The sequence below is a fragment of the Sparus aurata genome, chromosome 19 (assembly GCF_900880675.1).
Source record: "Sparus aurata chromosome 19, fSpaAur1.1, whole genome shotgun sequence".
Classification (NCBI taxonomy): domain Eukaryota; kingdom Metazoa; phylum Chordata; class Actinopteri; order Spariformes; family Sparidae; genus Sparus; species Sparus aurata.
This window is the reverse complement of record NC_044205.1, coordinates 19,182,558-19,197,228: the sequence shown is the minus strand read 5'-3', so window position 1 is coordinate 19,197,228 and position 14,671 is coordinate 19,182,558. Positions and strand designations below refer to the sequence as shown.

The 14,671-nt window shown below is 41.1% G+C and overlaps 3 protein-coding genes and 1 long non-coding RNA gene across 12 annotated transcripts in view; 1 reads left to right on the top strand and 3 right to left on the bottom strand.

Moving 5' to 3' along the window:
* Positions 1-7,520, bottom strand: part of fam49bb (family with sequence similarity 49 member Bb) — a 38,340-nt gene extending 30,820 nt beyond the window's left edge. The window contains exons 1-2 of one of the 3 annotated variants that reach the window (XM_030398495.1): positions 7,469-7,520; positions 7,293-7,365 (exon numbers count right to left, since the gene is read on the bottom strand). Coding sequence is in view for 1 of the 3 variants with exons in the window: in XM_030398493.1 (XP_030254353.1) it covers positions 7,293-7,427 (135 nt within the window). In the remaining 2 variants the exon portion in view is untranslated. Of the gene's footprint in view, positions 1-6,843; positions 6,979-7,292; positions 7,449-7,468 lie in introns of those variants that run through there. The other 2 variants (XM_030398493.1, XM_030398494.1) reach the window with 2 other exon arrangements.
* Positions 3,608-4,338, bottom strand: LOC115570151 (uncharacterized). The gene is made up of 2 exons (XR_003981708.1): positions 4,292-4,338; positions 3,608-4,129 (listed from the first exon to the last, which is right to left on the bottom strand). It is a non-coding gene; the product is annotated as an uncharacterized LOC115570151 (long non-coding RNA).
* Positions 7,521-9,197: 1,677 nt separating the features above from the next.
* eef1a1l3 (eukaryotic translation elongation factor 1 alpha 1, like 3) lies at positions 9,198-11,714 on the top strand. Its single transcript, XM_030398492.1, has 7 exons — positions 9,198-9,675; positions 9,765-9,944; positions 10,019-10,315; positions 10,395-10,545; positions 10,749-11,005; positions 11,080-11,314; positions 11,406-11,714. Exons 1-7 carry the CDS (start codon positions 9,532-9,534, stop codon positions 11,507-11,509), a joined length of 1,368 nt encoding a protein of 455 aa, XP_030254352.1. The 5' UTR covers positions 9,198-9,531; the 3' UTR covers positions 11,510-11,714.
* A 1,214-nt stretch (positions 11,715-12,928) lies between these two features.
* The window catches only part of asap1b (ArfGAP with SH3 domain, ankyrin repeat and PH domain 1b), a 62,475-nt gene continuing 60,732 nt past the window's right edge, over positions 12,929-14,671 (bottom strand). For all 7 annotated transcript variants that reach the window (XM_030397921.1, XM_030397922.1, XM_030397923.1 and 4 more), the window contains 2 exons: positions 14,398-14,520; positions 12,929-14,268 (listed from right to left, as the gene is read on the bottom strand). In XM_030397921.1, the coding sequence (XP_030253781.1) occupies positions 14,194-14,268; positions 14,398-14,520 (198 nt within the window). In that variant the 3' untranslated portion in view covers positions 12,929-14,193. The remainder of the gene's footprint in view (positions 14,269-14,397; positions 14,521-14,671) is intronic.

Here is a 14,671-nt window from a genome sequence, read left to right as displayed (position 1 = left end):
ATATTGCTTTATCCCCACTGCATCTGAGGCAATAAAACAAAGTCAACTAAACGCTTACTTCCTTCTGTTTCAAAGACTTATTTCCTTGTTTTGATTTGTCACTTCCCAAAGAAGGGCACAGTAGCTACATACTAGAAAGGGATTTTGAACATTTTGTGTACAAGAATTGTTTTTTTATGAGGCTGTAGAGTCTAAAAAATTCTGCTATTAAGAGGGGGAGAAAGAAACACTTGAGGGGTGCTGACACACATTTCAATATGTTTTCTTACATCTTCAGCTAGAAGTCAATGTAGCAAGTACATTTGTCTTTGGTTTTAATTTACTCCACCACATGAAGGACTCCATAAATGAGAGCCAACATGTGTGGGCCTGCTGTTAACCGTGTATGCCTACGCACAGCAAAACATGTGTAGAGTCTGAGTACAGAGCAGGCCACTGAGGTAATCAATAGGATCTATATGTGGAGCATGTCCATTTGTCACGCACAAACATAATGTAAGCTCAAATGCCAGCTGAGTCTATCCTTATTGGTAAGAACATGTGGATACAATATGAAATACCTAAATATATAATTAACTGTAACATTAATTAAATAGTCTTGTTCTCAGTATAGGCTATACAGTAGAAACGGTTATGACTAACAGGTCTACCAAGAGACATTGGAACTTATACGTTGATAAGTAAAACTTCAATTAACACTCAAGTTGCCATGACAACTTGTATTTCAACTATTCCCTATTGGTGAAAGAGAGCTGAGGAGGGACACCTTCTGTGTTCGCGAATTTGCCGGAGCCCACACAGAGCAGAGCTGAGCCTCTGTGGAAAATCATTTCATTAAGAAAACCTCCAAAGATCAACACTTCCATGGAAATCCTCAAAACTGAAATGTCAAAACAAGTGTGAGAGCCGATTCATCTCACCTGGATTCTAAAATGATTCACACCATGCCGAGTAATTCAAATCAACCATACAACCAGACCACAGCATAGGAGTTTGTCATTAGTATTAGTGCTCATTACATCCTGTAAGAAGCAGCTGTTTAGCAGCTGAGGGAGACATGTTTACCATGTCCACATTCTTAATTTAATATGTGAGCAGGCTAATGTTGGCTCAATGGACTGGACTCGACTCAAAGAAGAGCTGAAGCTGACAGAAATGTCACCAAGGGCCACCAAAATTATTTTACTTCATTTCGAGGGGGCCAACTGTCATTGCATCAATCCTACAGAGAGCCAAAATCACGCCCCTTCCGATGGACCACCATGGGACCCCATTTCAAATGTGTACAGTAATGAATGGAGAGCGACAAATAGCCTAATTGTTTGATGCCGCTTGAATTGTGGCATGAACTACACACATGATGTTAGTCAATTTCAAATATGAATGAAAACAGCGATTTCATGACTTAAAAAAATCATGAGCTGATCAAAACTGCATTTCTCTCAAAAAAAGGAAATGAAGGCCAATAAGGCACACTATGTATGTGACTTCTGTATATCACAACAGGGCATATTATATTCAGGGCTGTGCAATATATTGACATATTATTATTGTCATATGAGAGTAATATCAGCTTAAATGTTTAAATACTGTTTAGATACTGTAAAATCATGATATGGTGAGTTGTCTTCGTCAGTTATAAAGGCAGTATAACAGTTAAGTGATTATAATTTTCTGAACTTACTTGTCTTTACCCACTTTGTCATTATATCCACATTACTGATGATTATGTATCAAGAAATCTTCCATTTGTCCAATACCTGTGCAAGTAAAAACTGATGATCATCCATGTACAGTCCTAAAATGTAATGAAGTGATCAGAGAAGATTTCAGTCCATGAAGATATATATTGTGTATTTCAGTATAGCCCATTGCCAGTTTTTCAAAATCTAGTGAGGACTTAACTGAGGATGAGGATGAAGGATTGGTGCGTGGGCAGCGCAGCAACAGTTTCATGTAAAAACTGAATTTCTAGCATGCTGATCTGCCATCTGTGTCCACTGACATGTAGGCGGCCACATGAGGATCTCATGCCTGCCTCGTCTAACATAATGGAATGAAATTACCATCACAAACACAGGGGTAGAAAGATCTTTGTTTTTATTTTTTATGATTTGATTTGATCATATTCTAACAGCAGGACAGTAGAATAATTGCGTAGCTGCTTTAAGAGGCTGTCAAGGGAGACAATCTCACACTGATCTTTTTCTCTACCATCTATTCTGTAGATTTTCAAATCTGAGCCTGGAAGGGTTTTGTGTGCATGTGTGAAAGGTGTGGGGGCAGGGGCACACACAATGACAGCTTTTTTCCTTTTGAGTGGGCCACGTTATTTATAGCCGTATGCTGATAGATTCTATGCAAAGTCCACTTTGCTTTCTTTCCACATCTACTGTGAAGATGCGACTGCTGCATACAGAGAGCAACAAATGAAAGCATCCTGTTGGAGGCCTTTGGATGGCCTGCCTGCAGGAGAGAAGAGAGAAAAGAAAAGATTGGCGATTGTGCTCTCTTCTCATTATGTGCACGCTCAGGGCTTCAGATAAGCCAACATCACAGGACGGATGTGAGAAAGTTGAGAGGAATGCTCGAAGTCTACCAGCACAGTCAGAGCTGCAGATCAGAAGCTGGCAACACATACTGACTCATACACATCAGAGGCGCACATCAAAAGTACATTACTTGCCGCCGCTAGAGGCCACAAACACAAACCAACATGGAGAGGACCTCCACGGCTCTAGACCATCAGTCTCTGCTCATTTATCAGCAAAACAGTCAGCGTGTGTTCAACAACAAACTACGAGATAAATCTGTTGTAACAGCAGTTGATGCTTCCTCACATGGACTCAATAAACACATGCAGTCATTAAAAAGTACAACACTGACTAGCTAATTAAATCAAGACACTGCTAATAATTCCTCTGTGTGCAGAAACATGCAGGCCTACTCAGAAGGGGGGCACAGTCAGCTTTTCCTACTGAGTGACTCAAGTGTGTCATCACTTCAGCCATCATCTGCTTATGGACAAGAGCAGACACGCAGTAGTGATGGGAAAAAGGAGATTCACATCTACTGAATAGTGGCTCTCAAATGGCACAAATTTCCAGAAGACTGAATGTACTAGAACCCAGGAGGTGAAAAAAACATATTTCCAAACAACAATGTTGCTGAAGTCCCCACCTCTCCTGGATTAAGCCTCGTCATGATAATGGTGTTAGAGCAGAATGCTGAACAGGCCAAATCACTTAGAGGAAGTTAATCCGAATAACTGAACAAACAGCATTATGCTATAGAGGGGGATCAATACAGCTTCATTCTGTATGAGGCGAAGACAGCAGCACCTGACCAAGCGTGCTGCCTGAAGAATGTGGAATACTAGAGGCCGACATTATCATGCAAAATGCCCTGTAAAAGATTTGTAAATCTTTAAATATAGTTTTGGTGTCAGAGAGGAGTTGGTTCATGTTATTTCGTTAAGCTGCTGTGGGTTGTATTTCATTTACAAGTGCTCTGGGTTATTGTCTCCACCCACCACAGATCAGAAAAACCACCAAACCCTAGATCAACTGAGTGCTAAAAAAAGAAATGACACAAATTTAAACCAATATTCAAGGAGTGTAAATGGTTTAATCAAACATTCTCAATCAAATGCCCTACAGCTGATATTATGACATGTAGTAAAGTCTGAGGCAATCACTGTGTAGTAAATAAACACTGACTGGTTGCTTGAAATGTCACAATACAGTAAAAAACACACAGTGGCACAATAACTATACATGTTACAACAATGCCTCCACTAGACAAGACCTTTAGTACAAGTGGATCACTTCTCCAGTGAACCTCATACCAGGGATAACTGCTGTAACCCAACCTGAGGCCAGTAGCTCAGTGACACTGGGTGTGTGCAAGAGGAGTGGGTTGCATCGAGGGGTCTGGAGAGCTTGGTGACATTCCAGGGAAGTCAATGATTTATTCATAGGAAACTGTCCTAACGAGACAAGGATAACTTTCATTTCGATGAGTTGCTTGGTCTATAAAATGTAAGAAAATGTAGGGAAATGTTTGTCAAAGTCCAAGATAATGTCCTCAAACGTCTTGTTTATTCGACAACCCAAAGATATTCCGTTTACTGTCAGAGAGGAGTAGAGAAACCAGAGAATATTTACATTCAAGAAACAGGAATCTTTTATTTCTTAAAAAAATACTCAAACTGATTAATCTATTATCTAAACTGTCTTTTATGGGCAGTTTTCAGAAAAAATTCTTTCTAAAGAGATAAATGTTAGTTCACTTGTTCAGTGTCTGTGCCGCTCTGCCCTCAAGGTTCTTGGGAGGACTCCTGGAACAATGATAAATAATTAAAATTAACTACCATTACACTCACTCTAGCCTCATGTTATCTGCACAGCTACAGTGTCTCAGAGTTGTCTCAACTAGAAAATACAGGAGAAAGTATGTGGAACGGCCTCTGACATGGGCTTCCTCAAAGGGGTCCCAGTGGGTCAAACTGAGAGGAAGTTTAATAGAAAAAAAATGGCTAAATTTATCTGCATTATGTTTGCACAATGACAGACGAGTTTATCATGTACACCACATCTGCGTTCCTGTTGTTATTCAAGCAGCCATAGTGCAAACACTGATGTAAAGCACTGACAAGTCCTATCTAATGACAACATCCTCTCTGAAGCTGTATGGCATTACGATAAGGTTCAGACCAGATTTTGAATAAAGAGTAACATGAAAAAAGCTAAAAACAAATCATTTGGAAACAACATTTGTGTTGCTACATTATTCAATATTCATTTCTAAGAAAGGTCATGCCTAAATACACCTGCATGCCTCTACCTGCAGTTGACTGGGATTTATGAGGTACTGCATTTGTGCCAAATGAGCCGTATTCTTATTTCATGCTTGTTTCACAAGGTTGTGAGAAAAAAGCTCTCACTGGCTACTTCCTGAACCAACGTAATGCACAACTTAAGATTTCACTTTCTTGTCACAAGTAGCCTTTCCCCTCACAAGTAGCCTTTCCCCTCACTTGTGTAATCTGTGCAACTGCTGCAGCAACTTCTACATGTTCTTCATTCTACACTTATCAAAATAAGAAAGAGTTAGCTTTAAACTACTTAGCTTCCTTCAAAAGTCATTCCATCTATTATCTCATCTGTCCACACCGGTGCAGAATGAGTACGAGACATGGCACAACAAGTCGCACCCTGTCTTACAGTCATGCAACTTTGCCATGTCTTTTCCAGCCTGTATTTACAGGTCTACACACATTTGAACCATGAGAACAGAAAGTTGTGTCCATCTGTGAAAGAAGATGCAGCAAAGAGAGAAAGGCGACTTCCTTATTTGAAAAATGCACTGTGGCAGACATTAGGAGGACAAATTGCAACTCAAACAACCTGGAGGCATGTAATCTCACACAGCAGAACTGGGGTTGCCTTCAAAGATGGGCCTTTTTGCACTGACTTGCAGTAAATGCAGGTTAACTGACATTTTATAAAAGTGCTGCAGGGAACAGGTACAGGTCTCATTGATGAGCCTCCAAATTCAGCTTACATTCACTGAAATTACTTCCATCATCCTTTAAATTACACCATCCATCTGAGTCTTCTTTTCCATTATAGCGTGCTCAGCAAAACTGTCCCAATTTGCACAGACAAATTGCATTGGAGACAAATTTAAGGTAGACGTTGCATCACAACCACAACAGAGCTGCACTTGCCATCAAATACGGCTTTCTGGATGTTTCACTTCCACTTTCAAGACGTCTGCAAAGACTGGCCGGAAAGGAAATCACATACATGTGCGTGCTATGGTTGGGTTTGCAGACAACTGGTGCAAACTATAGACAACCAACTCTACTCAGTGAGTTGTTTTCACATGAAACAGTGACAGGTTTATTAGGGAGCCCGTGGTGGAAAATACCAAAGTATGCTCACCTTTCATGCAGCTTTGTGCTATATTTCAGAGTGAAATAATGTACCTTCTGTGCCACCACATTCATTGGATGACTATTATGAGCATATGAAAACCTGATCCATTAATATACAGCGAATAACACTAGCCAACAATATATACACTACTCAAAATTAGAGTTTCACGTTTTCCGTTTTGTGAATGTTTTTGTTCCCCAGAAATGAAATTTTTTATCGGAAGAGAAAGATCTTCATTGACACACTTTTAATGTAAAGCCTAAACAAAACTAAACAAAAACATTTTCAGCATTTTAATGTCTTAATAAACAGAATAAACAAACTGACCATAAAAAGAACAACACACTTTCCTACCTATTAACTTGGTTTCTATTTGGCAGACCCTGCCACCTTTCTAGCTTCGAACGGTATACTAGGGACCTTGTTTCCTTTTGAGAAAAGTTGGTTTATTCAGTTGTGGCATAAATAAATAATTCTGAGTTTGTATTATTTCCTGATCAATATTGTAAATATTACATTTTCTTCTCCAGAACTACACAGTACTCCCATGAACCGGCTTCTTCTACTTAGTGCATCGATCATAATAATTTCTTAATTGAACTTCTGTACTTTTACTCATGCAGAATCAGATTTTTACATCATGGCATTCCTACTTTTCTTGAGTAATTGCAATGAACACTGCCAGAATCATAGTGATGAAACCTGTGATTTAAAATTTAAAAAAATCCATCCTTTACCATGTATTGATCAGCGTGAAAATAATCAGAGACAAACCAGCTCTAGCCAATGGCCCAGCTGTCAGCGTGTGCATTTCCTTCAATGATGCATCATTTAACCGCCTGTAAGCGAGCAGTCTTAATCCCAGCCATACGGTTTGTTAGTTTAAGGCTGTATAGATTACCTGGCCGTGTGGAGCAGACGAGGCCGAACACAGCTGATAGATAACCTGGCATTAATAATATATGGGTCAGGCATGTAACATCCAAATGCCTCTGGCCAAATAAAGGAAGAAAAAAAAAAAACCTAGCTAGCAGTGTCGCCCTAACGTCTACCTTGAGAAACCTAGCGTTGTCCTGAAAAGGGGGAAGTTAACGGTACATCGAGGGTGTAACCTAAAAAAAAACAACAACACACAAACACATCTTCGACTGTTTGAATTTTATAGCAACTTGTCGATACGTCGGTATGATTTCCGCACGCTTGTGATAACGTTACACCATTAATGTTCAAATTTCAACACTCTAAACAAGCCGGAGTGAATGGCAACCGGTGGACGGTTACGGCGGTTAGTTGAGAAGACATTAAAAGGTTGGATAAAGTGGTAATTTTCTCAGTTTTTTTCCTTTTTACCTTGGTGCTCGTAGAGAAACACGGGAGTCGACGTCTGGATACCACGCTAGGAGCCAGCAGCAGCGGTGCGGGGCTGAAAGAGAAGAAAAGCGATTTGCTGTTGCTGCTGTTTCCGGGTTGGTTATTGAGCGTCATAGTGAGCCGTGCGAACGAGAGGGGAGTTCGGTTTGACCCACCTCTGAGCGCGGAGGGGGGAAGTTTCACACCTTCTTCCGCTGAGTGAAGATAGACCCGCCCGGTTAGCCAGGACCCGCTGCTGTATTTCAACCACCACTTGCACCGGATTACTACTGACCCAGCCTATTAATATGTCTCACCGCGGCTTTAATTAGGACCTCAACAAGCCAGTTAGGCAGACCGCTGTTTGAACCAGTCGGTCATCGGTTGCTCACTCTACCCAAGTGCCCTTGAGCAAGAAGCTAATATTAGCCTTAAAGTAGCACTAGGCGGCGCTGATGTGCAACCTGACCCTCCACTATAACCTCAGTGTCACTTCAGACCACCTTGGATCAATTTGGCAAACATGTAAATCATAATGGCAGCTTTACTTGATGAATTGAGGTGCTAGCTGATGTTTAATATCCACAGCATGTCAGAGCGTTAGGCTAATCACTGTGTCGTTAAAAGAAACATTAAATGAACTTGAGAATTTAATTAAGAAGTGGCTTCAAAAGCGGGTAGCATTAGGTTTAATGTGTATGTGTGCCTGGCAATCAGAATTTCACAAGGCTATGTGTGAATTTTTTAAAAAGCAACCTGAGCAAACTAGCAGCCCCCAAAAAGCTCTTCAAACACAGCCCACTTATGAGACAGTAGGCAGCAGAGCATGTTTGCATCTGCAGAGCGCTTTTGCAAGTGGTTATCCAGATTTTCAGTTTGCCCTTGGTTAAATTTAGTGTCATTAAAAGCTTGATATGCACATCATGCGCAAAAATTTGTCATGGATATGCAATAAAAGTCGAATGAAATGTGTCGCATTGTTGTTGGGGGCCAAAAATATCACGCAAAAACACAAGACAAATTCAGATATGTCACAGAATAAACAAATCAAGATCTCTGGTGTCCCATTGACTTGGATTACAGCACACAAGCTGTATCGTTTTTCTGGTTGTAGTTTTATATTTTAAAACAAGTCCCCATCTGCTTCTGTTGTTTAGGAGAAGCTCCTGAAATGTTCCGTTGACTACAAAACGTCACCTGACTTTCCATCAACATGAGGGTTAGTAGGCTGGATAATAACAGAATTTTTGTTTCTGGGTGAGCTCATCCTTTAATATCCAATATGGTTGGTATTTCTGATGTTTTAAAAAAGTTCAAATGAGACTTGTACTAGAGGTCATTTTCATTTAATTTTTTTTTTTTTATTTTGACATCAGAGAGGCCTTGAGATCCTTCATGTGCGTGCCTCAGTAAATTCCACCTGTTGTGCTCCACTAAGTATAGGCTACGCAAGTCAACATCTCACTAACTAATGCTTAGGTTTTCAAGGCGATATTAAATATATTGTTGCCAAATAAAGTGCAGCCACATGGCCACAGGACTGAATGAGTAATCCAACCTCAGTGTCGATCTTTTCATGCAGCTTAAACAAGAGCATGATTTGCCACGTTTTAACATTAACTATACCACAAGCATAGAGTTTTAAGTGACTGCAGGGCTTATCTTTATTCAGCTCCTCATTTTCCTAATTTATAGGCACAGCGTTACATTCAATGTGTTTACTGCCTGTCAGTAGTTTTTCCTTTTATGCTTTGTGGCCCCAGTCATAGTTTGTTTGATACATGCCCTTCAAAGACTGCCAGCTCCACCGATGACACACCTGGCGGTAATTTGAGATCATCAGGCTTTAAAGGACAGCTGTCAGCAACCGCCTGTTGTTGCATCATGATGACATTTCTTTTATAACATTAGTGAAGATTTTACTTTCTTTTTTTGTGAGCTTCTCAGCCCTTTATTGTCTTTATCTTCAGGCTACTCCACTATCCAGCAGTATCAAAAATACCCTGCAAAGTTCAGCTCTTACCAAACAGATGCCCATCCCCAATTAAGCTCTATTAAGCAGCACACCTGTCATTAATTAGGCGCCCTGCTCTGGCCAAGTGGAGCTTATAAAGCTGCTCCATAGAGGCAGGCCAGATCCATTTGATAGAAGAATTCAGAAGAGAAGAGAACAAGGTTATTTCATCCCAGAAGCCTACAGTTTTGCGCGCTTGGTCAGCAAAAAAACCCACCTGGAACCATGGGGATGGAGAAGACTCATGTGAATGTGGTGATTATCGGTCACGTCGACAGTGGAAAGTCGACCACCACCGGCCACCTGGTGTACAAATGTGGTGGCATCGATCAGAGGAGGCTGGAGAAGTTTGAGAAAGCTGCAGCACAGGTGAGGAAAAAGGGGGGAAAATGCCTGCTATAAAAACACTTTAAAATGTTTAAAAAATGTTTGCAGACTTGTATGATTTGCCTTCACAGATGGGGAAGAGTTCCTTCAAATTTGCCTGGGTGTTGGACAAGCTGAAGGCTGAGCGGGAGCGAGGAATCACCATTGACATCTCACTGCTAAAATTTAACACTCAGAAGTACACCATGACTATAATTGACGCTCCTGGTCACCGTGACTTCATCAAAAACATGATAACAGGGACGTCACAGGTAAGCAGCATCAAAGTTATTCCTTTTTGTGTGCTTAAATTCTGGGTTTTTTTTCACCTGTATTGTAATTTCAGGCAGATGTTGCCCTCCTGGTGGTCTCTGCAGCTAAAGGAGAGTTTGAGGCCGGCGTGTCTAGAAGCGGTCAGACCAGAGAGCACGCCTTACTGGCGTACACTCTGGGCGTCAAGCAGATCATAGTCTGTGTGAACAAGATGGACCTGACGGAGCCGCCTTACAGCCAGAAACGCTTTGACGAAGTGGTGCGAGGCGTGAGCGGCTTCCTCAAGAAGATTGGCTACGACCCGGTGACTGTCCCCTTTGTTCCAATCTCTGGCTGGACTGGAGAGAACATGATCACTGCAACACAGAAGGTAATGATGATGATGATTTGAAAAGTGACAATGTTCTGGACATGCATCACCTCCAACAAGAGTCATCTCTCATCTGCAGATGCCCTGGTTCCAAGGCTGGAAAGTCAGAAGACGGGAAGGGAATGCAAGTGGTAGAACTCTACTAGAAGTCCTGGACTCCATTCAGCCACCTGTGCGCACCATCAACAAGCCCCTACGATTACCTCTGCAGGATGTCTACAAAATTGGAGGTTAGAAGTGGTGCTTAAAGTTGATTTTGATTGCTGCCTCATCATGTTCAAGTCTGTTTGCAAGCCTGTGAATTGGCTCCAATCAGGAAAATGAGGTACAGGTGTGCAGGAGGGATTCAGAGTGAGAGAACCAGTTTTTGGCTGACAAAAGGCCTCAAAGGTTATATTAACTCTTTAAAAATGCTTTTTGTTCATCGGTTCAGGAGTTGGGACCGTGCCAGTTGGTAAGATTGAAACTGGCGTCCTCAAACCCGGCATGACTCTGATGTTCTCCCCTGCCAAGCTCACTGCTGAGGTGAAGTCCATTGAGATGCACCACCAGGGGCTGGAGACAGCTCTGCCAGGACACAACGTTGGGTTCAACATTAAGAATGTGGCCGTCAAGAACCTACGGCGAGGGGACGTGGCCGGCAACGCCCAGCAAGATCCTCCATCTGACGTCAACAGCTTTGAGGCTCAGGTTGGTTCAATTTGAGATGAACCTGATGCTAATGTGTTGTTGCTCCCTGTTCTGATGGTTTCTCCTGTCTTTAGGTGATCATCCTGAACCATCCAGGGAAGGTCAAAGCAGGCTACTCTCCCGTCCTCGACTGCCACACTGCCCACGTGACCTGTCGCTTTGCTGAGCTGAAGGAGAAGCTCGACCGGCGAACAGGCAAGAAGCTGGCGGACCAGCCGCAGATACTGATGTCTGGAGACGCTGCAACGGTCAAGCTGGTTCCCATCAAGCCCATGTGTGTGGAGAGCTTCTTCACATACCCTCCCTTAGGTACATCGCTCCCATTTGAGTCTAAATGTCTTCAAAAAATAATAAAATCACACTCCAGTGTTTTTACAGTTACCTTTTTTGTGTTTCTCAGGACGGTTTGCTGCGAGAGACCTGAAGCAGACGGTCGCTGTAGGCGTCATCAAGTCAGTGGAGAAGGACCAAGGGTCAAAACTTAAAGCCCAAGTGTGCAAATAAGTTTGTTTTGTGTACCAGTATTCTGGTATGTCTCCTTTGTGAACAGTTTTATTTTTGAGATGCAATTTGTGTTATGACACAAAGTATTTATGTTGTCTTAAAGTTATTATTCCTGTGTTAATATTAAATCCAAAAGAAGCTGTAATGGACAATGAAGTTTGGTTGAAGTGTGAACTGAGAAAATAAATGATTATTATTTGGAGAACTTTGTCGTGAAACTTAATGTTGACACAATTTACAACAGCCCGTGTCTTAAAGCTGTTACACAACTGCAAGGTAAAATTGAAACTACAGTGTTCAACCTCAGTTCAGTTTGTCTCAGACATTTTGGGAAACAAAATGACATCTATTATTACTGTATGAAGCTATAGTACAAGAAACTAGTTGGCTTGTATTAAAGTCTGGAAAACTTGGTTCTGTCAAACTTGGATGTGAGCAGTTGCAAAAAACAGCCTGGACCTCAGGAAGTTGACCTCCTCAAACCCCAACTTGTTTTTCATTTAAAAAGACATGGCTTCAACAATAACTGAGTTTTTGGTGATGGATTTTGTTAAATTTTTATAGAGCTAGGCTAACAACTTCCCCCAGTTTCCAGTGTTTGTCTATGGTTGCTAGCTATAGCTTGAGCTAACATGTATTAAACAAATACATGCAGTGATGGAAGAAGCTGTATTTTAATTTGGGAATAAGATGCAATACCATACTATGAAACCAACTACATAAGTCCTAAATTCAAAATTGTATTTAAACAAAGTATGAGCAACAACATGAATACTTGATCTCTCTCTGCTCTCCTTTTTTAGGCATAAATACCTCATGTCTACTTATTTACACGAAAATCAATTCGTTATTATGTTCATTTAAATGTGACTTAAAGGCAGCTTGACACCAAATTGCGTAAGAGTCCAAAGCTGAGATGACTAGCTACTCTGCTGTCTTATGTTAGCAACAGATTAGCCATATTTGATCATTGTTGATCATTTTTATGCTCAATTTATCTAATTTGGTAGATTAATCCTATGTTTACATGTTAATGTGTTGAAGTATGTTTCCATGTAAACATTTTATCTGGAAAGTAACAGTTTTTTTAGTAACTTATAATAGAGAAGTGTAAAGTGGTATAAACTGTAAATACACACAAGCAGGCCTAGCTCCAACAGGGTAGATGTACTGCTTTGTCTTGGTTATCAGATACGAGAGCTGTATTGATTTTATATAAGTCTCCTTCAGAATGTGAATAAGCACATTTGTCAAAACATCTGTTTATCTCAAGTCAAAGAGTACTTTCAGTAAGCAGCTTAGAAATGCACTTTCCCCTCTACTGCCTGAGCTTTTGAAATTCCAAGGAGAGGCACAAACCGATCTGGAAACCACAACATGTCATAAAATCTATGGAGCAAAAACAGCAGAGTCACTGTGTTGAAGTACAGCACTTTTAATGATACAATGGGTTGATGGGTTTGTTCCTTAACATGGGAAGAACTGCAAGTCAGTGAGGACTGGGTGAGAGTACATCGGCTCTCCGGCCGTTTACAAAGTCCACTTCTAAAAGACATCTCTGGCTCACAGGCAAACCTGGAAAAGTACTGAATCCAGTAACATGGAATGATATTAACATGATTCCAACTTAAAAATTTCAAGCTCATGAGGTTTTACAAGACACTGAATCGTGAACACAGGTTAATGTGAAAGTTGTAGCCTGTCAGAAAATCAAGTTATTGCTAAGATGTCCTCTTGAGTTTTCCCCGTACTTAATAGTGGCTTTTAACAACAGGATACCCTTTTGTGTAGTCCTGCTCGATTAATAGTGGCTCTTCAAACCCTGAGGTGAGCGTCTTTGAATGCAGCACTCCACTCAATTCCAGTCATTGTTACACCATGCACAGAAATGGTCAAAGGACTGTGGAGATGGCGTCGAGTTCACGCACGGAGCATACATACAGTGAACAGTGTAACAAGGAGTAAATTAGTGACCTACAGTGAACCACAGGCTTTGATAATCCACCACACAGTAGCAGCAGGTTTCTATACTGTAAAACAACCATAATACGTGTACACACAAAGCAAGCAAGAACAAGGAGTACATTTAATGAAAATCTTTTCACCTCGGGAAGATCAGTGGGAGACTCCTGCCTCTTCAGTCAATTATGGTGGTAAACAGGGATGCAAGACACAAATAGTGACATGACCTATTTCACATTCCATCTCTTATTTGTCCTTTTTCCAGAAATATAAGCTGATAATTACTTGAGGGCCAGTAAAATTAATACAGATAAAATTCAAACTCTACCGCCCTGATGCTTAATCTGACAGGTAGAGAGAGCAATGGTACATGTTTTGTACAATAAAACATGTATATACACTCACACACAAATATATATATTTACATACATATATACACAGTAACAGCATAAACATAGACTTTAGGTAAGTGCTAGGGTTTTGAGAGTGGCTTCGTCTCAGCCGTGCTATAGGGTTAAGATAATACTGGTAAAGGAAGAATACACACATTCTTTGTACAGCATGGATGAGGCATCCATGGCTAGATGAGCCTTCTTGGGTTTCTTCTTCGTTGTTTTTTTTTTTTTCTTTAGGACACTTGTCGTTTGACAAGGGGGTGTTATGATAGCTATTTACAGGGCCTCCCAGTGTAGGGAGAGGCGTAGTGCAAGTCTTTCTGGCCGTCAGTCACTCAGGATGTGCACAAAAGACATGGGGAACACCCCTTTTCTTTCTGGATCTCCTTCAATGTGCCCGATCTGGAAGTAGAGAGGGTAAAGAGAGCATGTGAGGAGAGAGAGTATAATGCGGCTTTCAGTGTTAGCCAAGTGTGTTTGTGCTTTTGAGTTGGGATTCCTGGCGATGAAAAGAAGCGAAGCAGCACTCACCCACCACTCCTGGTCCTCCTCTCCTGTAACTATGATCACCTCTCCTTCAGCGAAAGTCAGCTCGTCATCGTTGTCAGCCTGGCAGTCGTAGATCGTCTTCACCCGGCGGGCTTTGCTTTTCCCCTGGACACATAAACAGCAAAATAGTTACTATAGATGACAGAGATACCTCAGTTTTATGAAACTTCCATGTAGTTATTTTGATGGATATAACCATTCATCCAGTTCAATAGTCAAGCCTATTAAACCTAAAGAACAGAGAAGTTCTGGATCA